We start from the raw sequence: 26816 nt of genomic DNA on the forward strand, positions 1-26816 counted from the left end.
TCTTGGCCTTGGCAGCAATTTGCTGCTTCCAACTGAAGCAGAAAATCAGTAATGCAGACTAAGGGGGACCTGCAGCATACCTCTCAACCCACACACGATGGGGCTGCACATGGTGAGCCCTCTAGCAGAGAACCATGCGAGCACATTTCTGTGCCATAGCCACCAGTGGGGACAGCTGCTTCTTCAGCCCCCAGCCCTGCCTCTTTCTTCATTCTTCACTGCTCACCTCCTTCCATCTGCTCTTGTAATCCTTCACCACACAGCAGTCCTGCTCCTAAGTGATACTCAGAGGGCCCCGAGCTATCACCCTTTTTGTTCTCTTTGGAAGGAGTTTGGTGGCTCAGAGGGATTTCTGACTAGCATCATGTCACCACCATCACCAGTAATTGCATCTCCAGACACTTCTTACCCACAGGAGACCACAAACAAGGCCACAATGTCTCCTGTCACCAGGCACACTGGGGACACCCCTGTCCCCAGCAACCATCCACATTAAGTATTTGCAGTAATCATTTGTAAATATGCATTGCTCAAATCCCTTTGGCAGAGGCACAGCCCCTCCTGTGCAGAGTAATGCATCATGACAACCTTCAAACACAGATTTGGTAGCAGCACACTTGGGGTGGGCGTGTTTAGATTTTTAATGATCTTTTTCTTCAAACAGAAGTGCTACAGCACTTACAATAGGCACCACACTGTTGGAAGGGATGGAGAGAAAACAGAAAAGAAAGAACAATGATAGGCTAAATACAAGAGACACAAACTGCATGCAATTATCAAAAGACAATTAAAAAATGTTCTTAAATACCTATGACTTCTTTAAAATAACCTACAAATGTGCCTGTGATAGACCTAGTTTCAGCTGCCTGAATTGACAACTGTTCAGTAGCGCCAAGGAACTTGCACGTTATGGGATATATAAATTTTTATACATTTTTATTAAAGGTCATCCAAAATCACAGCACATCCAAAAGCTTCAGCATCATTCGCAGAACCGCACAGCAAACGCGTTCAGGTACAATACTGTTTGTATAATCTGATGAAAGAAGGGCTTGAATAGTACGTTGAGCCCAAGATGAACAGTCCTGTGGAACCTGTGGGTGGCTGTAGGGACAGACAAATTTGGGTAACGGGTCAAGACTGCAAAGCAGCAGGATTCTTTCAACCAACAGAATGGAGCTAAAACCAAACTGCTCTGCCATCTGGCTTGTTCTCAGATGGCTGCCTCAAGTGCCAAGGCTGCTTCGCAACCAACCATCACACAGCTAGGGAACAAGTCCTGAGGTTCAAGTAGGGCTTTGTCAAACACCTCTCATTTCTCAAACAACCAAGAAAGAAAACACCGCTAAGAGTGGTCCCAGGCAGAGACGCTGTTCCAGGGGTTGGGTGTCAGTCGTCGAAGTCAATTCTGATGGGGCCACCTGTCAGGAGGTGGTTTGCCAAGTTCCTGGGCTCGTCCTGCTCCTCCGTCCCAGCTGACCTGCGCACCCTCCGCCGGCAGCCCTGGGCGCAGCGGGAGCTTTCATCCAGCGCCCCGCACACAAGGATGCGGCAGTGCAAGAACACTTCCTGGAGAGACAGCAGCATGAAAGTTACACCGTGCAGCCATTTCTGGTCTCACAGCAACATGATCCTTAGCCACCATGGCCATCCACAGCGAGCTGGATGAGCCACCAGTTTCCTCTGTGCCTAGGAGAGGGCTGAGGTCTCCTCAGAGCACGGTGCCTCCTCTCAGCCAAGGGCAAGCCGGGGAATAGGAAGGTGTGAAATGAAGGGATGAAAATGCCAGGCATAAGCTTGGAAGAGCTTACATGATTTAGTAGCAGCTGTGTGGTAGGAAGCAGGCCAAGAACACACGAAGCTTCACAAGGAGATGGACTGGTAGAAACATGCAAGAGAATTTGACAAGCGCTGGGAAAACATAAAGATGGGTGCCTGAGAGACAAGGGGAATGCAAGTTGCTTAGGCATGCAGGCTGGTCGCTGAGGGAAGAAGGAGAGCACAAAGAGTAGGGAGACAGCTGCCCTTTTTTCTGCACAAGTAAGGCAGACAGTGACAGGATTGTTGCTCCTTACCCTCCAAATGACAGGGGCTGTAAGATCCCTGCAAGCTGTGATTAGGGAAGCAAACAATTGTGAATGTTTAATCAATGGTGAGGTTTAAAGCAAAATCCATTGCACAGGAGGATGCACATGGAGGCAGCAGTGTCAAACAGATGGCTGAGCAAAATCTGTGAATTTTGGAAGATCTCATTCTTTATAACCATACTGGGATTCCGCAGGTGCTGAAGGAGCAACCTCATGCTTTTAGGAGCAAGCAGCATTGGCCGAGCATAACAGTGATTGAATGATCTGGTTTCTTCTGGCAAAGAAAAGGAAAGCTATTTGCATTAGGAAGATGGCATTATCCTTTCAGCTGTCCTGCTACTAGAGAGCTTCTGCCCCAAACTGCCACCAGCCTGGGCAGCCTGGTTTCACACCGAGGTCAATGGTATCTGGAAACCTCCTATCTAGAAAACTGAAGGGCATCTGTTCAAACACGTTAGAAAAAGTTGATGAGATTGAAAACTATAAATCATTTTGTTTTAAAGACAGGATACTGTGCAAGGCGGCTAACCTCCCAGATTTCTGCTTGGTGACTTTCTCTTCCAGCATATGAAGGGACCCCAAAGACTGCACTGGAAAAACACTATTTTAGCCAGCTATACCACCAACACTCCATAAATGTCCTTTATATTTAGTTTAATTTTACTTGTTTTTGTTACTCTCTTCTAAAGAACCGATTTCAGGCTCCTAAAAGAAGCAGCAGCTAGAACAGGCACAGTGGAACCTGCCTTGGGCCTGCCATTCCTCCTGCTGGCGTTCTAACAGAGCCGATACTGTGCTGAGACTAGTCAGTCAGATCAGGGATGATGCAGTGTCAGAAAGGTGGGTTTTAAGCTTACTTACCTTGTTGTCTTTGCCCACAAACTTGAACACAGGAACCTGGAAATGCTTGGCAAGATGATCTTTTGACGTGTACTGTTTCACTGAATCATCAGAAACGCAGCTGAGGAAAACAGAGGGATAGGCTTTAATGGCTTTTCCAGAAATGGAAAAAGGAAGAAAAAAAAACAATCCCAGTCTATTTAACCAAAGAAAGTAAAGGAGGGCTTGGCCCTCTCAAGCTAAGCGGCCATTCCTGTTATTTCCTTTTTGGCCACAGGAGAAAATTCAGGAATGGCGGGAAAAAACAACAGTGATGATAATAGCATCTGCAGACAAAACAGCTCAGCAGCAGAGAGCTGGTAGGATGTGGTCCAGCCCCTTCAGCAGAGGGAATGCCAGAGAGCTGCAGTCAAGCTTGTCCTCATTTCATCTTCCAGTGCAACATTCTGAATTTCTAAAGAGATGTCCCTGTCTACAAGACAGCTTGTCTGGGAGGCAAACTTCAAGTCATCCACGGGGAGAAAATAAATTAGCAGAGTGCATCCAGGAAAGTGACACAGGTTCTTCCACCTTGAGGCCAAAGGTCAGATGGTACTACGTTGCATAGGATAAGATGCTTGTAAAAGCAGCATTGCTAAGGGCACTCAATTGTGAAGAATGATAAAGTCAACTCTGAAGCATGTCCTCTGTTTATGAGCACATAAATTGTGGTGACTGTTGAAGACTATCTCAAACTAACTCCTAAATCCCAGTTTCTCTGTAGGTTCTCCACTCTGGTTGCAAGAAACCAAACAGTTTGGCAAAGGGAGGAGGAAAATGGAGGAACAAGAGGAACCAGAGATAGATGCACAGAGACCTTACTGCATCTTTAGGTCTGTCTTACAACAGGTTGCCACAAAAGCACTGCAGCACCACAGAAAAGTTCAGAAAGCTCCCAAGTCACACGGTCAAGTCACTTGGCATTGTGTATGGGGCCATACCATGTCCTAGCCTTGGAGGAAAGCCTCAGATCTTGCTTCTTGCCTTGTGAGGCAAGAAGGGGCAGAGGAACAAAAGTTTGGAAGGAAAAATGGGTGAGCCTGGTCAGACTAAGGAGAAAAAACAACCCTCTTCTATGTATAATGTGCTTTTGTTAGGAGAGCTTCTGTGGCTGCCACGGGAACTGCACTCTGATCCTTTTAGTGGGATGAGTTGCAGGGAGGAGTGCTTGGGACCACAGTAACCTCCTCAGCCTACAAACATAGGGCAGCTCCAGGCACAATGGGACAAGCAGTGCAGCAGAACTATCTCAACCATGTAATGCTCAGACCAATTGCAGCCTGTGAGCACACCAGATCACACGGGACTGCCCTCAGTGCCACGACCTGGTTCTGGATGCCCCAGAGAACTGTGGTGTTTATCAACCACACAACCGGTCAATGCCTTTTAATTGTTTTGGTTTTGAGAAAAGGAAAAGGCAAGAGCAGAAGCAGGAGAGCTGCTCTGGGCTAGCAGCAGTACAGTATATTACAGAGCCCGTGAGGAGGGATCTGGGAAAATCTTGATTTCCAGCATGATCACAGCAATGTAGGGACGGAGGCTGAGGGGTCCCATCTCATGCCAGCTGGAGATGGGGGGAAATAGCAGGGAAGAAAGCAGGAGAGAGAGTTTTCCCATTTCTCAGTTTAAGGCATATCCTCTCACATATAAACAGCATTTCCCTCTGGAAGTCTCAGCTGCAGTTAACTCCTGCAGATCTGATCCTACACAATCAAACCAATTTAAAAATCTCATCCTTATTGCCTTGGGCTTCTGGCGCTGGGTTGATGGAAAGAAACAAGGTTATTGCAGAACTGTTTGGAACACAGACAAATCAGCAGTGTATTCAGCTAATTTTACCTTTTAATTGCTGTGAGCACAGTGAGAGATAAAGAGCTTCAGTAGCTTAAGAGTACATCATTAGCCTTTGGTCTAAGCGAGTGGTACCACTTAAATATAGCCCGGTGTGGGGAGCTGGCTGGGGGCACTGGTGCCTGTAGTGACAGTCCAAGAGCTGAGCAGGCTGGACAAGCTCCAGTTAGCCTGCTCCAGCGCATTTTCCCTTTGGTGAAGTTTTAATGCCCTCTGCAGGATAACAGTAACAAAGGGGCTGCTGGTGTGCCTTCCCCAGCAGCAGGCAAAGGCCTCATCAGAAACATCCCGGCTTCTTGCTGGGTAAATCCCCAGGCCAGTGCTGTAATAAACTCAAGAGATCACATTTTCTCCCTTCTCTATTCAGCTCAGGCTTTGGCCACTATTTTAAATGCTCATCATCTACAGTCATGGTGGGAAATGTAGGACTGTTTGGAGCGTTGAGCCTATCAGGGTCCACAGGAACAGTCAGGAAGATGATAAATCAATCCTCCCATTACAAATCAGCTCATAAATGCCACGAGCTGAAGGACTGCAGCTTGGGCTAGAGAGAGAGAGGAGATGCTGAAATCTTTGTGAAAGAGAAATGGAAACAGAACCTTTGTGCGCTGTACTCTGCAGGACCCTTTTTATACAAGGCAATTGTACAGGACTTGTCATCAGCTGAGACAGTGGACAATTCAGCCTGGCAGCCAAGGAAATAATTGTTGTCCTCATTAAATAGTTTGGCAGACAGGACTTACATAAGCCCAATCCTTTAAGTGATGGGCTATGACACTTGAGTCTGTATGTGGCTGCACTTTCCTACCTGGAGTAGGGCAGACCTGCTCCCAGCTGTGATCTCTCCCATGTTGTCTGGTTATGTTGCCAGATGCTGGATGCAAACATTCCCTGGACAGCACCATGGCACTGTCACGTTAGCATCTGAACAGGGGTCACTTAGAAGTCATAGTAGATCCCAGTTTCTAACTTACAAGCCATCCCAAAGAGACCAGTGATTCCAGAGACTCACACTGAGGTTTTTTTACTAGCACATCCTGGAATGATCACTATCCCTAAACACTAGAAAATTACAGCCAGAGGGACCCTATATCCACTGCAGTGATTGATAGGTATTAGAGAAAGAGCAAAGCAAAGGGAGCTTGTGGAGCTCCAGCCAGAATGAGCCAGGGAGTCTTCTGGCACATGCTATAGGAAGGCCAGTATGGGAAAATAATTAAGAGCCTTCTCCAGTGCTGAAGCAGCTGCATGGCAATGACACACTGCCAAAGGGGTTCTGCCAAATGGGCAGGTGCTTTGCAGGCTGGCAGAGAGAGGACTGTCAGCAAGAATCTCATTTATAGGAGCCAACTCAATTATCCACAAGCTAATTACAAAAAAAAGATGCCCAGTAAAGGCTTGAGGAAACCTATTTTACTATCATTCAATTGCTGTGATAATACGGATGGTATCAGCTGGACAGCCTGGCTGCTGGTGACTGCAAATAACATGGTAAATAACACCGCTGAAAGTGCCAGCATTTCCTGTGTCACACAGGTGATGCGACTCAGTCCCACTGCCACTTCCCATCTAACAGCCAACAAGCAAGGGAACAGAGAACTCACCCATCTTGAATCAGGTAGTACTTCAGGATCTCATCGATTTTGGAGGTGGGAGTGGCAAAGCAGCTCTCAACGAGTGTCTCCAGTCCATTGACATGCACCAAGGGCTCAATCCCAAAGTACAGAGAGTCCCGAAGCTTGAGGGTGGGAGGAGCACCCCTGTAGGGTTCATCAAAGTCTTTATCTTTGAAGATCTCAAGGGTGAAGGGGAAGATGCCTCTGTTACGACTCATTATTTCCAAGGGTGAGTTCTTGAGATTGGGCACGTAACCTTCAGAGATTGTGTACCGGCGTGGGAACTCACAGGTCACTGGGATCAGCAGCTTGCTGGTGCGGACAATGATGTCCCCGTTGCTCCCTGGAGTCTGCTTTGGCAAGCCAGTCACCAGATTGGTGGCAACGATTTTGTCATTTATGACCTACAGGAAAGAAAAGGGTTTAAAGGAAAGGGCAGATAACCGAGAAGAGCTTCTCTGAGTTCAGATCAGCAGTTGAATTCGCCTTGTGCAGGAAACTTAGGCATAACCCAGCCACTGAAATTTCAGCGTGTGAACGTATCCTCTGCAACCTGTTCATCTTCCTGAACAGTTGCCAGTGCAACCCTCAGAATACAATCTAGGACCAGAGGGTGCCCCCACAGGAGGCTGAAGAATGGCACTACTGGCCTTCCCATGCCAGGATGATGGTGAAGCCACCTCTGTGAAGTGCTGGGAGAGCTTGTACATATGCTGACAGATGCGCACCACAGGAGAGGAGGTGGAACAAGCTCTCACCAGCAGCTTTGGGATGCCACCCCACATCTACCCTGAGGCCAGTGGACCAGAAGTAGCCCCAGTAAGCTAAATCAACTTTATTTCCCAAACAGGCTACCAACGAAGTCCTCAAATCTGAGTGATCCTAAAGGGCAGGACAGCAATGGGTATACATACATCTACAACAGTGCCACAGGATTTCAAGGAGAAATGGATGTTGACATGAGTGCCGTTGGATACTCCTTTGCAGGAAGTGTTGATGAGAGAAAGGTCCAAGCCTCCAACCAGATCCTTTGGGATGCTCACCTCAATAGAGCTGGACTTGCAGAGCACTGGAACTAGAAGAAAAAATTACCAGAAGTCTGGGGTACAAATCTAGCACAGTTGGTTAAGGACACTACCAATCATTACTGAGGGACAAAAAATGGGGGAAAATATGTTGCATTTGTGATTATCATCTTACTGTAGTAATCCTTCCATCTCAAACTGCCATATGTGCAGTACTGAACTGCCCCAAGTTCTTCTAACGCAATGATGCCACAGAAGATGACAACAGCAACAGCTAGAGCTGCAGCAGAAACATAGCTATGCTGTGTTTCCAGCTGCACTTGGGTCAGCACAGTGCTGATTGATGATCCTTAGCACTGCTATGTTCTGGGAATAGCCCTTCCCAGATACAGCTAGCAAATTCACAGTGCTGCAGGCAAAGACATTTTTTAAGACTCTGTGTCAGGTTTTGCATCAAATAGAGAATGCCAAAACAAGGCAGCATGATTCTACAGAGATGCCAATAAAAGCATCTCAAAATGCCATAATAATCAATATGTTTATGAGAAACATACCCAGCTCTGACAAATGCAATTAGAGAACTCTACTTCATTCCAACCTACATTTAATTTTCATAAACAACTTCAAGTGAATGGCTTTTTTTTTTCAATTAATTCTATTACACAAGAAGTGGGAAGAAGCGTAGAGACTGGACAAAGTGAAAAATTGTAAGAGGGAATAATTTCCATTAAAGAAGTAATTGCTACAGATACCCCTAGAGCATATACATATCTATTCAATTACATATAGGACAAGCATACTACTGCTTATATTCTAGTCCCTTCTCAGCCAGAAAAATGAATCCCCCCAGAATTATCATCTAGAATGTTTTAAAATCACATGACAAAACTTTTTGCAAATATGCTGGCTCCCTAAGATTTTCCCTAAAATTAATTATATTTGGAATCCTTGGCGTTCACATGATCTACCTTCCCTATTCTGATCACGTTTATGAGATTTAGTATCCATGGACTTTGGATAAAAGGAAAGCTGCTAAAACCTGCCTTCTACCTCCAGTTAAAAAATTCTCATGTCCCTGCTAATGTATATTTGTAACAGCTACTGTGCACCTGCAGGCAGTTTTATTTTTTTTAAAAAAAAACCTCATCATTTTCAAGGTGATATGCTAAAATGAATGCAGTGTGCCCAAAGCAATATGCGTTCCTAATGACACTGCAGGGTTAGAATGGAAAACTAAAGTACTAAGAATTACCTTAACTTTTCTTCCACTGACAACAGAAGGCAAGTGGGAATAACTGAGCAAGTCAAACGCAAAGCTCACAAGGAGACAAGGGACTTTGAGAACACTATAATGCAGAAGGCAAGAATATCCTTTGGAGAACTGAAAGGATCAATGCGGATTCAGAGCTTCACTGTTCTAGGGGGACTCAATGAGCAGAAACAGTGCCTTTATAAAGGTGTACTTCTGGGAAAGAGGGTTTGCACCCCTGGTGCAATTCTCCAAAGTTCAGGGCTAAATTTCCTGCTGTCTCTCTGAATGTCCTTGAGTGGCACTAAAAGAGAGAAAAGTAAGTCAGCTGTGCCATTCAACCTCTGCTCTCATACTGCAGGAGACATTTATGTGCACCCTACCACTGGTGCATGGAAATGAATGAAAGCACATATGACTACATCTGTGGGCAAATGTACTTCTAATTCAAGCTCACTCTCTGCTTAGCAAAACACACTGGGAACCTCCTCAGAATAACTGGTAACGCAATTCAAATCACATTAGAAATCTGCACTCAGAAGACTAATCACAGTCAAGAACTGAGCTTTGCTTCTACCTGTTTCGTGGCTGTGTTGCAAGCAGGTTGCATTGCACCAGCATGGTTTAGCGAGGAGTAGGCCTGATTTCCCCGGAACAGACAATGCCAGCAACAGCAGTGCAGGAGGAGCTGAAAAGGAGCTGGCAATGTACCAGTGACTACCTGCAAACACGTTATTCCGTTGCAGGTGATGAGCTCCCAGCTGCCAGGCCTGAGATGCCCAGCAGAAATGGGTTATCCTGTGGACCAAGGAATCCACCTTTATTCACAGAAATTTTCATGCGTTCAGAGAGTTGCACTCCCCTGCTTTGCTGTTAGGTGCATTGCTGCCCTGGACTCATCCCAGCCTGGAAGGCTCCCCAAGGCCTCACTCAGACTTTGCCTGTCTAACATTTCAGTTCCCACACTGATGAACATCTGAGTGTTGGCAAGGCCTCCTCGTTATGTACTTTAAAGTCTCCTTTGTGTCAATATTTGCATATTACCTTGACCACTGTAGAAAGCTTCTGTGGCAAGTTTTGTGGTTTATACTGCTTCCAGCAGCTGGCACCTTGTTCCTTGTGGCTCCTTCCTCAGCCTTTCAAAGTACAACTGCTTGGAGCAGGCATTTTCTTTGAGTGCAGGCTTTCCAGTTCTGGGGAGCCCTGAGCCACTACTACAAGCAGAAATAAGCTGTATCATCCCCTCTGGAGTGTACACAAGGCTCGGATGTGGCAGAGGGGAGAAAAGCATTTCACAATCACATTTCAAAGAGAGGTGGGGTACAAAAGCGGTCCCCTAAATTTCAAGTGGTATGGCTGGCTGGTATCCCTGTGGGGAAATTTCAGCCCAGGCTGCTATATCTGTGGAAGAAGATTAATATTTGTTTTGAATGTATAAGCAGCACAGGGGAGGGTTGATAAGGTGCAGATATAATAGCTTCAGTCAATTGTGCCTGCCCTGCTCTGCTAATTGTATAACCGTAAGCTTGGTTAGATGCCATAGAAAATTGTGTGGTTCAGTTCCAGATATATTCTGTCATATCTCCTCAAAATTGCAGGCCGTTGGATAGAGGCGTATACTCATGAAATGCAAAAGAACGAGCAATCTCACTTTATGAGTTGCCTTATTGCAAGCCTCAGCTTGGCACCTGGCCGTGCTGCTGCTCTCATTAGCAGCTGCCAAAGAAGAAAAAACGCTGGCTGGAAAATGCATGGCCTTCTAATCCTGCTGGGATTGCCTCAGGAAGCCAAGATTGAAGAACATTGCTCTTTCTGGCTTTTATCCATCAATCACACCTTCAATCAATATGAATAATCAGAGCTCTTGGAAATCCCTATCACCTCCTCCCCATCGGGATCTGGTAAAGCAGTAAGCGGTACTGAATCCCAAATGGGCAGTGCTCACCCTGTAAACAGGAGTGCAGAAGGTTGATGTATGAAAAGGAAGCTTAGATTACAACATGCCAAAACAGAGGACATCCAGACAACAGAGGGCAACTCAGCCCTGCTGCAGGCAGCCATGAGCCTTAGCTTTGCCTGCAGAGTAGTGTTCACAGGATCTCTGCAGGTGCAGCACTTTCTCACAGGCTCTTGGCATCTCTTTTCTGCTGCACGAGCACTTCCAAGCACTTGGGTACTTACATGGGAGGACAGAAAGACATGAAGGAACCGTCGCTGACTCTGTGTCACTCCTGACAGAACGAGGTTAGGAGGTAGCACCCCAGAAGGACAGCCAACCTGCCTCAACAGCAGGACTTGCTCCTCTCCAGAATCACAGAATGGCCTGGGTTGGAAGGGACCTTGAGGATCATGAATCTCCAACCTCCTTGCCACAGGCAGGGCCACAAATCTCTACCTCATCACAGTCTCAGCCCTGAGTGCATCCTCTTTGGCATTACCTAAAGTCTAAGGGAATCAGACCATGACAGGCTCTGTTTCCTTCATTGTATATCCTGCCCTGACTATGGCCCAAGCCCACTAGCAAATTCCCATGGAAATATCTGAAGGCAACTGCACAGGTTACTTGTGAGCCCACCAAGGTAGAGCACAAGCAGAGAGCTACCAGCTTGGTCTGCCTCCACCAGAGCAGCAGTCACTTTCTCCAGTTTATGCTGAGCCTACCAGGTCTGAAAAGTGGTCTGGCAAGCTTGATGATGCCCACCAGAGTATTATCTGTCTGCCTTTCACATACCCACACGGTTGTCCTCAAGATGCAGTTCTAAACTGCATGTCCTTTCAGCAGAGGATCACAGTAGATCTCTTTAAGACATCCAGGCTGCTCGTTCCTTCAGCACTCCGAGGGTCAGCTAGCTGTAGGATTCTAAGTCTCAGAAGAATCCTGGATGCAAGTTCTGGATTGTAAGAGCAGACCCTCAGCTAACTCTTAATGTCCTCAGGATCTTCCTTCCTTAATGCTCTGCTCCCTGCAATCACAGCTAGACTAGACTGACTCCTGGGAGCTTGGGTGTATTTGAAGGGAATCTCACTTAGCAACTCAGAAAAGAGAATCAGTTTATTCCAGACACATGCCACAGGTGTGAGTGAGGTTGGCAAGAAGGATTCCTTGCGTACAGGAAGGGATTGGACTTCAGATGTAAGGTCAGAAGCAATGGTGGATTTTCAGATATTATTTTGGACAGTTTTCCATAGAATAACCTAGCAAAAGCATTCTCCTACAAGGATGCTTCAGATAAATTTAAATTGAGCAAAAAATGGCTGTCTAACCTCATCCTTGGAAGAATCTGAACCACTTCAGCTGAAATTTAAAAAACCCAGTTTAAGGCACGGAAAATATTAGTTCTAACAGCATAAATCTGACAAAAACACGCACAGCTCAAGCAGAGAAATATAATGGGAGATGTTAAGCAATCTTAATCATAAGTTATTCATGAGTTAATCATGCTAAACCCGCTGGTGATGCAAGAAGCACCCAGCTGAGTCTCTCTTCTCCCACTTGGTAAAAAGAGCAATGTCCCCAGCCTCTCAGTTTTGGATGATGAGTCATTCATGACAAAGCCCCATTAACCAAACTGGAGAGGAGATACGAAGAACACACAACAACAAAAGCAGAGAAGTTCCTTCGAACACACATTTCATCTGCAAGGAATACAGGCTGTCAAGGGAGATTCTTTGCTGGGTCTCCCATCTGTTAACCTACCTTGGCAGGTGTGGTTGTCTTCTGACAGAACAAGTCCCCTTGGGCATTCACACTGGTATGTGTCTTCCACTTCAATACAGGTATGGCTGCAGCCTCCATTGTTATTGTGACAGCCTTCGATTTCTGCACAGAAGGGGAAATCAGCACATTGATCCTCAGGGAGCTGTCAGGCCTCAGCATATACTCCTGGCTGACTAACAAATAGCATGGCCAGCGCCAAGCTTGAAGGCAGCAGCACAGTGAGCTTGCTATCAAGAAAATGTAATGGAAACTTGGTTTTAGTCGTCCAATTTCCTGCGTTTGCTATTTCATCATGAAGTTAACAAGAAATTCTGTGAAAAAGCTTACCAAATTAAATTGTGTGCTGTCACACACAACGTGGTTCAGTAGGCATTCTTCAGCTTTGCCCTTTCTGGCTTCTGAGACATTCTCCTTAATCTAAATTTTTACGTTGTTTCTTACTTCAAAAAGACAAGGGAAAACTTTCCCCAAACTTCTGCCACACAGAACCATATTCATTCTTCAGTCACATCAGAGTTAAAGCACTCAGGTGTCTCAGGGAGGATAGACTCCCGTGCAGCCAGTTCCCATCTCTAGCAGGGCACAGCAAAGACAAGACACACTCTTTTGCCTGAGGTTTTCCTAGCTGTGATGTATGTAGACATACCACATACTCCTGCATTCCCTTTGCAAACTGAGGAGGAAACTCTACTTATAAGAGTTACCAGAAATTACACTCGTTCAGTGCAAGTTAAAGGCTTGGCTTGTTGCCCTGAGGTGCATTATTACAGGAACAGAGTGACCAAGTTAATGGTGTAAGATTGATTCTGCTCCTAAATTCTCCCTGCCTAAAGTCTGCAGCACAGCTAATTGAGGGATTTTTCATGTCTTTTCTTACACTGTTGCTGTTCAGCGGAGGCAATTCTTTGAGAATCTGAATTTTCATGCAAAACATATTCCCAGCCACTACAACTGCAGAAAAGAGCCTGGAACATTCATCCCAATAATACTCAATATGTGAAAATCTATAGAAGGTAAGAACATTTACAGCTGTTGTTGGTTTTATATTATAAAGAAAATAAGAAAGAAAACAGTGGAGTGGGAGGCAGTTGTTTTGAGTAACCTTCACTTCTTGCTTGTTATTGCAACTCTTTGGGATGAACATACTTAGATGTTCTCAGTCAAACAGGAATAAACATAATACACACAAACCACAAAGACAAAATACGAGGGCTGTTCCGAAAGTAATGCCTCCTGTTTTGTTATGTTGGCCCAGAGCATCAGAGGCAGATGTTGGTGGTGTATCAGTTGAAGCTGAGCTTTCCTGCCAGTATTGTTGTATGCTGCTGCTGCACAACAGATGGCAGCAGAGGAGCAGTCTGACCAAATGGAGTCCAACATAGAAGTGCACATGCCACAAAGAAATGTCATTCAATTCCTTCATGCGGAAAAAATCACATCCATTGACATTCATCAATGTTCTCTGAACGTTTACAGAGACCAAACAGTGGATGTGAGCACAGTGAGGCAGCGTGTTCAGCAATGGCAGTAACACTGTAAAAATCAAGATATGTCAAAACAGCAGGTAAAGCATTAAGAAGGAAATACTGAAATACTCTTAACCCTACCCTGTCTCGTCAGTTCATGTACTGAAGCTAAATCTCTTACATTCATTCTTTTCAGCAACGGCTGTGAAGTGACTCAAGTAAATCACATACTCCAATGGCTCACAAAACTGAGGGCACATCTTTGGAAATAAAACTCACTAACAAGATTGTAAAAATCCCCTGCAGCAGTGTCAAACTCATGAAAAGCACTGTTCTTCTTACAGAAGGGGAAATTAAATGATATATCAAGGGCGCTAAAAACCAACGTCGGAAACAGCAAAAAAACAAACGAGTCTCCAAGCAGAGTCTTTCAGTCCTGTCAGAAGTGTGCAGAGAGTGAGAATAAAAACTGTCATGTTGCACAGCCATTTTATGTGACTCTCCAACAGCTCAGTGCTGGATGTGGAAGGGACCAAGCCCATAGATCACTTCTGGCTCCACACAAATGAACAAGAGTGCAGGAGCACCCTGTACAGCAGCTCTCCTCAGGGAAGTGTCATCTGGATGACTGATGTTTTATTAACAGAGCTTGGAGAGGAGATTTTTCACAAAAGTGAAATGAAAGGTTTTTTGCTATCAAATGGGAGAAAAAGGGACAAAAGCTGCAGCTTGGAGCTATCTGTCAGTGTACCATGAAGGTGGGTGGTGTTCAGCCCAAAAATACAATGGCATCCTCTCTCCATCTCTGCACTATGGATGCCTGCTACACTGCTGCTCAAATAAGGCTGCACAAAGGCTGCAGATGTGTTCAGTTCTGGCAAATAGGTGGCTTGAAAGCAAGGCACTTTGTTAGCTATTAGTCTTGTCTGAAGTCCCACAATATGTGAATATGCAAGACAGCAGCTTTGTCTGTGAGGAACCGCTATGCTTTTCACAGACCATAGAAAACATCAGGCAGCAGTCAGTTTTTGCTAGCTTTTCATATTTCTACCCAAAGATTTTTGTACACAGCTAATAACAACAGCCCAAAACAATACTTTAGTTTTTAAGTCCCTGCCAAGGCACCAGTCTAAACTCTTCAAGGATTTCTACCTTGCGGTGCCATCTCTGGGAGGTAACAGCAGCCATTGTTCGTGGCAGAGCCTACAACTAACTGCTTACATGAAAACAAACAGTCCAAACGTAGCACTCATCTTAACTCCAGTTTTGGCTCACAGACTGGATCCCTCTCTCCTTGATTTCTGCTCTGGGAGGCTATTAAATCATCACATTCCATTCTAATGTCATGACATTACCCTATGTCTAGTGCCAGCTGACAAAAAAAGAGTAATGCTACATCTGTCCCTGCACCCTTAGCATACAAATCTGCCAAGCCAAATCCCAGTATCTTCAGCAATAACTGGCTCTCTTTGGACAACCAACCTCCCAGATCCTCTGCTGCCTTTCCTCCCACAGAGATAAATACAAGCAAATCCTAACAGAAACGAACAAGGTAGGGAGAACAGCCGGGAGGCATGTCTCAGCTTGATTAGAAGGCTGTTTCAGTAAGAGCACCATTGGCAAGCACAGAAGTGATAGGAGCAATGTTCCATCCCAGCTTCAAGGAGCAAAGACAGAACTAGTACTGCAAGGGGAAGGGAATGATTTAATGATCTGTACTTTTCCCAGCAGACTGTGATACCCAAAACCTCACCTTCACAGGTTTTCCCATCGCTTCCCAGCGTGCGCCCAATCCCACACTCACAGCGGAAGGAGTTCTTCAGGTTAACACAAAATTCACTGCAGCCTCCATTGTCCTGCTCACATTCATTTTCATCTGCAAAGAACAAAGTGTCATAATGTGTCTGCCCCCGGTAAACACAGCTGGCAAAAAGGGGCTGCTGCCATGGGGGAATGCTGACTGGTCTGCAGACTGGTTTTCCTGGGCTCGTGGTATGCATCAGGGCGATTCTGCTGAATATTACAGGCTACTGTCTGCTGTGAAGTGGCTCAAGTAAATGACATATTCCAGTGGCTCACAAAACCGAGGGCACATCTTCGGAAATAAAACTCACTAACAAGACTGTAAAAATCCCCTGCAGCAGTGTTAAACTCGTGAAAAGCACCATCTTTCTACTGTTCTATCATGCTAAGTCTAACCCAAGAACAGAGCAGACTTGCGAGGAAAGACTGAATGCTCACATTGCAGAGTAAAGACAGACACAGTCCCAGTGGGAAATTTCCAGATTGGTTCCACATTTTCATCCTAAACCATTTCCCACCCCATTCACAAAGACATTGAAATAGGGTGAGTATGAGCTGCCTGATAAAACTACTGAATACAAGAACCCATAAAAAATAAACCCAATCTATTTTTGTATCACACCTGCTACTGCTATACGTGGTTCATTATCCTACAGCAATTTTGAACAATTCAACCTTTCGAAATAAAGACGTTAGAATAAAGAAAAGCTGTAAACATATAAATGAAGCTGAAATCAAAGCAAAACATGCAATGAACTCCATGGAATTTCCCCAGGAAACATTTCTGAGCTGGCTGCATAGAGCAGCTTGGGACACTGGGGGTATTTATTGATAGAAAAACCACACAAGATGCTTTTGAATCTTTTGGTAAAGCTGTGAAAACTTCTCATTTTCTCTTTTAAAGGTTAAAGTTTGTCTATACCCATCTGTTCTTCAAAAGGTACTTTGTTCTCCAAGATCATCATTCTTCAGCTTTATTTAATCTCTGTACGCAAAAAGTGAATCAAACAAGAGAGAGGAAGGTGCAACCACTGCTATTGCTGAGCCACAAAACCAATGATTTCCCTTAGGCAGGCCAGAATGTTGAAGTTATCAATCAAGGTTCACAGGGGGATTCACCCAAACTGCTCAGAAGATACCATTTACTGTAAGCTGTAAGAAGCCCAAAAAAGAGAAAAAAGAAAAATCTCAAATTAAGAAACAGGTCAGAGATGAGATTTCTTGGATAAAATTGGCCCCACGCATAGACAGCATCTGCAGCTTGCAGCTAGTGGTGTTGTCTCCTTTCACAAGTGGCACAAATAAGGTATTTATTATTATATATTTAGCCTATATATACATATATATATATATAACATATTTAGCCAAAGGAATGGCTGGTCCCCAGCCTTGGGATGGAGGAAGCATGTCCAGGAAAAACAGGCTCCACACTTTCCCTTTTAAAAATAGAACTAAAGCTGCTTAAAAACAGAGAATGAAGAGGGAAAGGGCTACTGGCAAAGGCACAGAGATACTGCTAGAAGGTCCTAGAGCTTGGCTTAATCAAGGGCTGTACCCAGCAGTGCACCTTGCTGGTCCTTCAAACCCTGCAACACACAGCACATCTGTCTCTGCTGTTCCACATCAGCAACACCCAGCAGTGCTGGGAAAGCACTGAACTAATTTTAGCTGTGGATGAATCCATGTATTCAAGAGGTCAAAGGCAACACACGGAGCTGGAAGATCCATGACAAAATCTAAGAGGTATCTTTAACATCTAAGTAAGTTTTCAAATGGAAATATAAATTGGGCTCAGCAGTTCTACTCTGGGATTCAAAGCATATAATGGACTGAAGAGAAGTCAGCACAGTAAAGGAGATTAACAGATGTGAGCTGCTTTGCATTGCTGTAGCATCTTCAGCTGCCAGTGAGCTGGGAAAGGAGGAATATTCTTCACGTAGGAAAGGCCAGTATAGTTTTTCTTGTTTCTTTGGAAGGCCAGCAGGATTGTGTTCAAAGCAGATGTGACTGTACAGCTAGCACAACAGAAAGCCATTAGAAGGAAGACCGTGCCATATAACTAGAGCTGCAGGCAGGTAAACCAGCATGATTACTACAGAGGAGACAATGCCATCTGTTTATCATGAGGAGAAGCAGTAAAGCAGAAATCCTGCCTTAGCTGGCTGCAGAGGGATGAAGGCATCTCCAGCATGTGCAGACAGGCTCCGGACTCAGGACTCCTGTGTGTCTTTCTGCCACAGGAATTCCTTTCACGAGAGCCTGCCACACATTTACTGAATGCTGGTGCAAGTCAAAGGCACTTGTCTCTAGAAGTCTTTTTGAGAAGCAGTTGATAGATGCTTTTAATGAGCTGTGAGAGCTAAGTCAGTCACTCAGCTGGAGAGGCGGAGCAGCTTTAGCAAAACCATCCTATTGAAAGTGTGAGAAAGTATACATCTGCAGCAGGGGAAGGCTGCTCTTTCCACAGATTGTAACAACCATAGCCCCTACTCTGATGCCTACAGACATGCCCACAGAGTGTGAAGAAAACCCATCCACACCTACTTGGTCAGCTAGAGTCCTTATGGGAAAATCTCATCTGTCATGCAGCCTACTGGACCAACTCTGCTCTCAACTTCTCCACCAAACCAGGTCTCAAAGATGAGATCCTACTTCCCCCGAATGTTAGCTAACATCATCTCTTCCTCTCCATTAGTGTGGATCTGCAGGTGCTCAATAGCCACTTCTTTCTGGCGCCTTACATCGCCCCACAGTCTATCTTCCTAAGTCCACCCAGCACCACATGGATAACCATGGATAAACTGCCCATATCCTGAGGGGCTATGATGGGGATCCCCTCAAATTCTTGAAGGTCACCTTCCCACTCTGCTCTCACTAACAGCATTCCATCTCCATCCCTCCTAGACACGCTGGTCTCTGCCAGAGCAACCACCAAAACGCCAGTCACTGAATACCACTGTGTCATGCAGCTGAAATCCCTGAGGCTGTGCTGCAACCTACAATTTTTTCACTTCTCGCCAACACCAGGCCCTGGACATAGAACCATGACAACAATGCCACACAAACGGGCTAAGTAGTATGGTAAAGAGTAATGCGTAGCCTCCAGTGAGCCATGAGTCTTTTGGAGGAAAGAGGCATTAGCCAAAGCAGCTGAGAGGAAATGTGTAACGAGAGAGTGGAGAGTCCTCCCTGAATACCGATGTACCAGGGTGATGCAAAGAGACTGTGCTTCTGGCTGCCCTCAGCATAGACAACCTACTGCTGGACCACAGAGAAAGCAAATCTAGCCTCTCCACCTAAGATAGCTCTAGGGACAGGAAGGTATTCAGTTGTGAGATGTTGCATATCACCCCTCGGGGAGAGATCAGGAACCATTTACAAGATCAAACACCTGTTCTAGGCAGCATGGAAAAAATTGATCTCAATGTACTTATTCTTTTTATACTGCTTTTCAAGACAATAGGCTGAAGGGTGAGCAATGAAAAACGAAAGGGAAAGAAAACATCAGTAACTGATGGCACTTGTTTTTGTACTTACCAAGACACGTCTGTCCATCAGGTCCAAGTGTTGTCCCCGGGGAACATGTGCAGTCATTGGTGTCCAGACAGGAGCCCTGGCAATCCACCACATCACAGATGTCGTAAAAATCTAGGGCACAACAGAAGTGTTTTCAACACAAACCACTGAGCACACACTGAAAACACTGTATTTCTACAGTCAGCTTTTCAACTTGCAGCCAGTCCATCTGTCACAGACCTGTCCCACAACAAGAAAGTTGTACTGGTGGAAGCTGATCAGAATCTGGCTTAATTCCTATATTATTATCATATTATTACTAGATCTACTTTAATAACTATAAGATGAAGATGCAAATGTAGCAGCATGCCAAGACAAGCCACAAGGCCCACAGTGATCATTAAATCACGGTGGCCAGGTCAGCTACAGAAGATTTCTGTCAGCTGAACAAAGTCTAGAATTCAGCTACATAGAACAGTCTGACCAGTGTCACGTAGACAGGCGTTGCATCACCTGACAGGTTTCTGGGCGAGAAAGCAAGAAAGCAGTCAGAGCCGTTGAGGAATAAGAATGTTCACAATGCTCCTGCATCACAAGGACAAACAGATTTCAGCAAAGCTACCGCCGCAGGTACTTACGCCCACAGTACGCATGGAAGCAGACACTGGGCTTTGTTAAGTGATAGACGTAGTAGCCGCCCGGGCACGCCTTGACGTCAATCGTGGTATTCCAAAGGCAGCAGTTCCCACTGAAGCTGGCACACGCCTGGCGTGAGACGACGCCATCCGACTCTCGGGGGTGGCTGCCGTTCAGCCAGATGGGAGCATGTGTCCCACAGTGGTTCTCGGGGATGCAGAAGGTAGGCATAGCATCGCCAGCCATGCCGGTGAAGCGGTACCACTCCCCGTCGATCTGGTTATCGCACGTGGGCTGGCCGTGGGAGCCATTTATCTGATGATCGGTGTTCCGCCAGGGCTCGTTCAGGCTGATGTAGGCAGAGCAGGGGTCCAGGGCTGGGGCAAGCAGCAAGACACAAGAGAGAACATCTAGTAGATATCAAATTGAGTTGTTGACTTATAATTACAAAGGATGCATATAATCACAAAGGATAATTTATTTTTCTATTCCTGACTTAACCGAATCATTTAGATAGAGATCCCTAGGGTGAGAGAGCAATACCAGCTAACTACCTCGTGGAAAATCTCTGACAGCTTGACTTAAATGTCTTTGAAGAAATGATCTAACAGAGCTCTTACAACATTATCCAACAGCGTGACTTGTTCTATAGCTGCTGCAATGACAGAAAAAAAAAATAGAAAAAGAGAGAAAATATATATATATACACACATACTTATAAGCAAACCTGAGGCCTGGAGAATGATTTTGCCAGAGGAAATGTGTCCTGAGAGCACAGGATCAAGCCTAGGACATCCACCCATGTGTCAGGTGCTAACTGCAAGCACTTAGTGGCACTGCCACATGCTTGGAGAAGAGGATCAGAATTCTAACAGGTTAAGCAGCCTTTGAAAATCCACCTATAGCTCATTGGCTCTCACAGTTGAGTTGTCATAATCACAAGTCCAAATCACCCTGCAAAGCATGAGTTGAAAAGCAAACTGCAAGATACGCTATCTTTAAGACACACAGAAAGAAAATATTCAATTATTAGATAACTTCATAACTGCAAGTAATCTGTAAGTATAGTTTAACAGATCCTATTCATTTCAGGGCACAATTTTAAACAGCTAATAACAACAACTGCTCTCCCAGATCACAGTGGAGCTGATCTATAGCCCAGCAGACTGCCTCTAACTGAGACAAGTGAGGTAGGAGAAAGTGGCCCTGCTCCATTTACCTGGTGTTTTGTTCTTCATCATCTCTTGTATAGCTCTGTACATTTATACAAAACTGAGATTAAAGAGATACAACTTGAATCTGTACACTCTGTAAAATGCTGCAGTGGGGCAAGATTGAGAAACGGCAGCCCGCTGTATTTAAAAATCCACTTAGATGTACCCTGGTCTTCTTCACCTTCTGACACTCACTTTCACCCCTGTCAAAAGCAGCCCACCTTTATGATTTACAGCATCTATTGAGCTTTTGTGTGATGACATTGCCTCACTACATCTGACACAGCTTCCCCATATTTCTCATCTTAAAATCTAGAGGGCATGAAGGTCTGAACAAAAAATGTTCAACTCTACTCAATCATGTTCCTTGTAAGCCATCTAACCCTCTCTGGCTCCAGAAGAGTTCAGATGTTTGGATGCAAAATGAGTGTCTGCGAGGGCAAAATCTAAACACACAGACCTTCTAGTATGTATGTGTCGTGCTCGAGGAGCATGTCCCTTCTTAGTGGCCCTTCTGAGCTTTATGCAAACAATTACAACAGAAGAATAGCACAGGGAGAAAGAAAAAAAAGCACTTGAAGCATTCATTACATTTTCAGCATTCTCCTCATTAACCCTGACTTGGCAGCTTCCTCAGTAAAAGTCCAGGGGTTTCATTTCCTGACTGAGCACCACTTACCCTTAACTAGTTATCCCTGAATAAACTAAACTAATGCTAATATTGTCTTGAGCAAGGAGAATTGATTTCTGTTTGCTGGAATTAAGCTAATAAAACCAATCACTCTGATCAAAGCCTCTCAAGGCTGGGATACACTGTACTTTCCACACCACATCTCAAGTTCTAAAATTGCCCTTTCATTTTGTTTGAAGAACAGTAGGATGCAATCTGGGGGGACATTATGTTGTTTCTATTAAAGTGGTCTAGATGTAGACAAACCTTGCTTCAGAATTTTGATTTGCTTCACTGGCTTTCAAGGGAGAACTATACATGCCTCTGAAAATGGGCTTTCACTCTAATTGAGCCATACCCTCCGTAAACATCTCGTACCTCCCATAAATACAACATTTCTCTTGAACAAAACTGTTACGCCATCCTCACCCACAGACACGTTTTGTTTAGCCTCTAATGCAGTATGAAAACAGGAGCAGCTGCTGTAGCCACGAGAGCGCTGCAGAGCTGCAAGCCAGCATGAGAACAGGTCTGTCACGCAGGGAATCCATAATGCGGTATTTCACAAGATGCACAGAGGAGCAGATTCACTCCTACCAAAAGCAGCACTCAGCATTCCCAAGGAGAAGGGGAGTCTCTGATGGGATTCACCACACAGTTCTCCACTGTCTTTTCTGCCTCTCCTTGTCTCCCCCTAAACACAGACAGCAACAGTGCTGTTCAATCCCATCCTCCAAGAGCTCCTTTGACTTCTCAGGACAGTGAAAGTTAGGTTCTGTCTTTTCTTTGCACACAGCTGAAAAGAGCTTCCTTTGGGCTTCCCATATTTGGTTTCCACAACATGATTTGGTGTGGCCTAAGGGTGAGTCACTAAGATTAAAAACTTATGTTAAAAGTCAAATGAGGCAAAGCAAGGGATGCCCTCGCAGTTTCCCAGCTGGGCAGCACCAAAAATACACACGCTCATTAGCTCTCATACAGTATAATTAGCTTTATGAAATATCCTTTGTAGATAAACTTTGCAAACTGTCACTCAGGGAGCTCACGCTCTCTCCTAAGCAGACAGGAGAGAGTTTAAAGACAAAATTTACTGAGATGAAGATCCAACAGCTCAGAGGGAGCTGGAGGCAGGCACTTCAGGGAAATGAAATTGCACACCCTCCCATCTTCCATTTACCTAAGGGGTTCAGGCAGGAGTAAAGGGAGGCGGACACGCAGAAAAAGCAGCCTTTGCTCTTTGGAACACCACAGACCATCACAAGTACCCTTGGACTACCAAGGCTGCCCCAGGACAACTCCCCTGCAGACACCAGGCACTCTTTGGTGCTGCAGCTTGCCAAAAACTAATTTGAGGTTTTAAGAAGAAACTCCACAACTATGTGGGACAAACTATGTGGACAATCAATCTGCTCTCCCCAGAGGCTGGAAACTCTAGGGTTTTGCACAAGACATACAATGGTCTCCGGTCCCTTCCATTTTTCATTTTTCTTGGCTCAATTTTTTTCCTCCCCAACGCCTTCTGCATGGACCAAGTAAGTCAGCCTGACAAGCACCAGCTATCAAGTAAAGCCTTTCCATTTGTAACCTTGATGATATCATTAGCTCTCAAGCTGACATGCTAGCACATTTATTTGATGACAAATCAGGCTACAGCAAGCATTTGTAAGCCCACCATTCTGCAGAGATTGATCCCATGCACATTGTATAACTGGAAGTCTCTGTTCCAGCACAAACAAGCAACAAAATGAGCAGCACTGCGTTACAACTCCAAATTCAGTTAAGACTTGTCAAGGAAGCAAGTGAAAAAGTAGCTCATAGCTTCTTGTGGAGTCTCTCCTTCTAAAGGAGAAGGAAATCTCACAGTGCTTGGCAGTGGAGATTCTCCCAGTATGGAAGGCTTCAAGCTCTGCAAAGACCTTTCCAGAGAGAAAGGTTTCTCCTTTCCTGGAATCTCACACTGCCTTCAAAGAAAAGAAATCACTCTCACTTCTCGCAATCTTTCACCTGAGAATACTAATGTCTGCCATGGATCTTAAAGATGATGAACAGAATAAGCTTGAAGGCAATGCCTCTTCACTCACCCATTGAAGACACTGGCTGTGGCTGGACAACGAAGCAGAGACAGAAAAACAAGTACTGGAACATCCCACTCAACCAAGGAACAGTTAACACTCAAGTAACAGAGCCTTGATAGACCTTGCACACGCTATGCCTCTGTGCTGCCTTCCCTCAGCAGAGCTTCTGACCCCAAGGCTTCTGAAAAGCGACTAGGATAGCTGTCCTAGAAGTTTATCAGAGGAAGAAGCCAAAGGGATGTTGGATACAGCTCCAGCCTTGACCTCCAAAGAGGAGCTCTGCTCCTTACTGTCAGCTTACTGATCGATCTCATGTTTTGGACTCAATTCACTATTGTTTTCTTGCCTGACTGCCCCACAGTGGCACCTTCACTATCTTATCTGGAGAAGAATTCTAACCAGGGGACACCCGGACATCCCAAAGGGATGGAAAAGAAGAACAGATGGGTGCTTATTGTTATCTCTGCTCCTTCCCCAAGTCATACAACTTCATGGCTCCCCCTCAGCCAGAAAATGCCAGCTAGAGAGCTTTAACTGCAGGAAATAGTGATCAAAAGGAGAACTGAACATCCTGAGTAGAGATTGCAAATAAGTTCTGGGACTCAGGCTACAATAGGAACATCAGTCATCTTAATGGAATGGTGTCCCACAGGGAAGTAAGCTGTTCTTATGCTAGGCAAAAACCCTTTCCACTTCTGATCACATAAACCAATCATTGCGGCAAGATTATCAAGCAAGGCAAAGACATCTTTCTGTAGTAATCTTATGTTTTCTGTCTAAATAATAAAGCAAGGAACCCAAAAGTATTGAATTAACCTCAGTGTAAGACTGAGCAATTGAGGACCTCTGCCTTATGAGTTGAAAGGCACTTAAACTAAGTTGCAGGCCACAACTTTATGCTCTGTCTGTGGATGAGATGACTGCGCTAGTCCTCAGCTTACCAAAACCTCTTTCTATCAAAGCAGACCAAGCACCATGATTGTCAATGAGATACAAAGGGCAGAGTGAAGGAACACAAAGGGATCTTTCTAATTCCACTAAGATGGAGCTCCTATTACAGAGAACAGATTAGAATATATGCTTTACCATACACCTCTATACGCACACAGGTCCCTCCCTGCTTACAGTGATTGTACAGTTTCCCTCAGGAAATCATCTGCAAGCTTTCCATCCACAGGGAATAAAACTAAGCCTACAACAATTGCACAATCAAGCAGTTTTCCCACTATTATACCCCACACTTCGCAGTGGGCTGATGCAATGGAGCAAAGGGAGAACATCAAGATCGATGTGCTTGCTTCAAATCCCAGAGGGAAAAAATGGATTTGTTCTTTTCATCTTGAATTCACATAAGACAAAGAGCAAGGTATTTGACTACTTCGTGGTAGCACTACTTCGATAGGCCACCCACACTGTACACTACAGAAAGTTCTCAGCGGTTTCCCTCTGTGCTTCCCTTGGCAGCACAGTGCAATATACGCTCCACCCCAGTGCTGGGGTCTTTCTCAGTTGTGAACAATTCCAGTGAACGACAAAAGCTGCTTTATAGATGACTGTCGTTGCTCCCATCACCACCACAAAAAGTATTTCTGGTTATATCATGCTGACAGCTTACAGTAGCAGGAAAGTTTTTTCAAACACAGGAAAAGAGAAAAAAAATTCACTATGCAAAGCTAGCAAGGGAGATAACCCTCAGAAGGTGATTATGCGAATTCCCAGAACAGAAACTAAATTTGAACATAAAATAATACAGTGAGGCACAGGAAATTATATTGTGCCATTTTCACTCACAGGTTGATTCATACTTAAGTTCCTAGGTAAATAAAACTGACAGGATTGAATTGAATATTCTGTTAGTGTTAGAGGTATATGCACTTCTCTCTGAATCATTTTGTTACCAGTTGCTTTTATTTTGTAAGTATATTAGAACTGACACAGCAGTATTTTGACACACAAGTGACTATTAGCAATTAATGTATGGAAATAAATTGCATCATAGCAGTTTTGAGCCTCAACAGTCCTATAAAAAGTCTCTTTTAAGTAATCTATAACACACTAAAGCTAGGGAATGTCCCAGCACTGCCGGAAACAATTCTACCCTGAATTACTGTAAGTGCCTAGTACAAAAAATCAGTATAAAGTTGAAGAAGGCAGCGTGCTGCCTCTGAATATCTTTCTGATCCACAGAAAGGACAGGCTGTGTCTTCTGGAAGAGGCACCAGCTGAAGCAACACTACTATCAGCATTTTTTGCTTTGCAAGTCACTTCAGGTGGTATGCATAGGCCTGAATTCCACCACAAATAAAACTATTCTGTACTGGAGCAGAACACTGCAAACCTCTGCCTCAGGGGGCAGGAGCAATTATTCCAGAGGGAGAAATGAAGTCTGCAAATAGGCCCTCCAAGAGATAAAAATAAGTTCAGTGGAGTACACTAGGGTCTATACTTTCTAGACAGACCTGACAAATTTGTTCTTTCTAACCTCCATTTCCTCCCACCAAAGATGTGCAATCCTGACTTCCCAAGCAGCAATAATAATGAGAATCAAAATATTACTACTTAAAACTGGTCATCAGTGGTCATTAAAAGATATAAAGAGGGAAGGCAATACTTAAACAGAGGGCTGGAATTTCGTTTTGGTACCTAACAGATGGGAGTTCCCAATCTTGCCGCTAAGCTTAGCTACGTCTATTCCTAATGCCATCAGTGGTGTAGGTGGCAGCATCTCTCAGCTCTCCCAGAGATGCAGCGCTTCACTGTCCTTACGCAAGGAACTCGTACCCTTCAAATAAAGATCTGTGCTGGAAAGTCTTACGCTGCATGAAATAGACTAATGAATCAAGGCGCTTCAGTGTTTGATGAGACCAGCCTTTTCGCAGCCATCAATGTTTGATGAAAGCGTGATGTGCCAAGAAGAGCTGCTGGGCACGAGCAGCTTCTGCAGCCTCCCAGAAGGGCCAGGAGGAAGAGCTAATCAGCACTTCCTGCACCAAGAGCAAGAAGTGCTCAAA

At 44.8% G+C, this 26816-nt stretch overlaps 1 protein-coding gene across 2 annotated transcripts; it reads right to left on the minus strand.

The window, feature by feature from the left end:
- Positions 1–623: 623 nt before the first annotated feature.
- On the minus strand, positions 624–26784 carry OIT3 (oncoprotein induced transcript 3). Of its 2 annotated transcripts, none has more exons than XM_042818331.1 (9): positions 23812–26784; positions 19849–20223; positions 19232–19342; positions 15645–15767; positions 12405–12527; positions 7348–7508; positions 6422–6837; positions 2949–3048; positions 624–1569 (listed from the first exon to the last, which is right to left on the minus strand). In XM_042818331.1, the coding sequence occupies exons 1-9, from the start codon at positions 23873–23875 to the stop codon at positions 1390–1392; spliced, it is 1653 nt and encodes a 550-aa protein (XP_042674265.1). In that variant the 5' UTR covers positions 23876–26784; the 3' UTR covers positions 624–1389. The 2 variants fall into 2 exon arrangements, with proteins under 2 accessions (XP_042674265.1, XP_042674266.1); XM_042818332.1 differs by lacking the exon at positions 23812–26784 and adding an exon at positions 20401–23798.
- Positions 26785–26816: the final 32 nt, after the last annotated feature.

Source organism: Centrocercus urophasianus, unplaced genomic scaffold, assembly GCF_019232065.1.
Source record: "Centrocercus urophasianus isolate 14NV4802_14NV808 unplaced genomic scaffold, USGS_Curo_1.0 seq_17, whole genome shotgun sequence".
NCBI lineage: Eukaryota > Metazoa > Chordata > Aves > Galliformes > Phasianidae > Centrocercus > Centrocercus urophasianus.

What these genes read in the sequence shown, in the direction of transcription:
- OIT3 (XM_042818331.1), bottom strand. Translation starts at nt 23,875, where the DNA reads ATGTTCCAGTACTTGTTTTTCTGTCTCTGCTTCGTTGTCCAGCCACAG. An exon ending in CTTCCATGCGTACTGTGGGC is followed by an intron (nt 19,343 to 19,848) that starts GTAAGTACCTGC and finishes GTTGTGCCCTAG; the next exon opens with ATTTTTACGACATCTGTGAT. An exon ending in CCTGTGGCACTGTTGTAGAT is followed by an intron (nt 6,838 to 7,347) that starts GTATGTATACCC and finishes TCTTTCCTGTAG; the next exon opens with GTCATAAATGACAAAATCGT.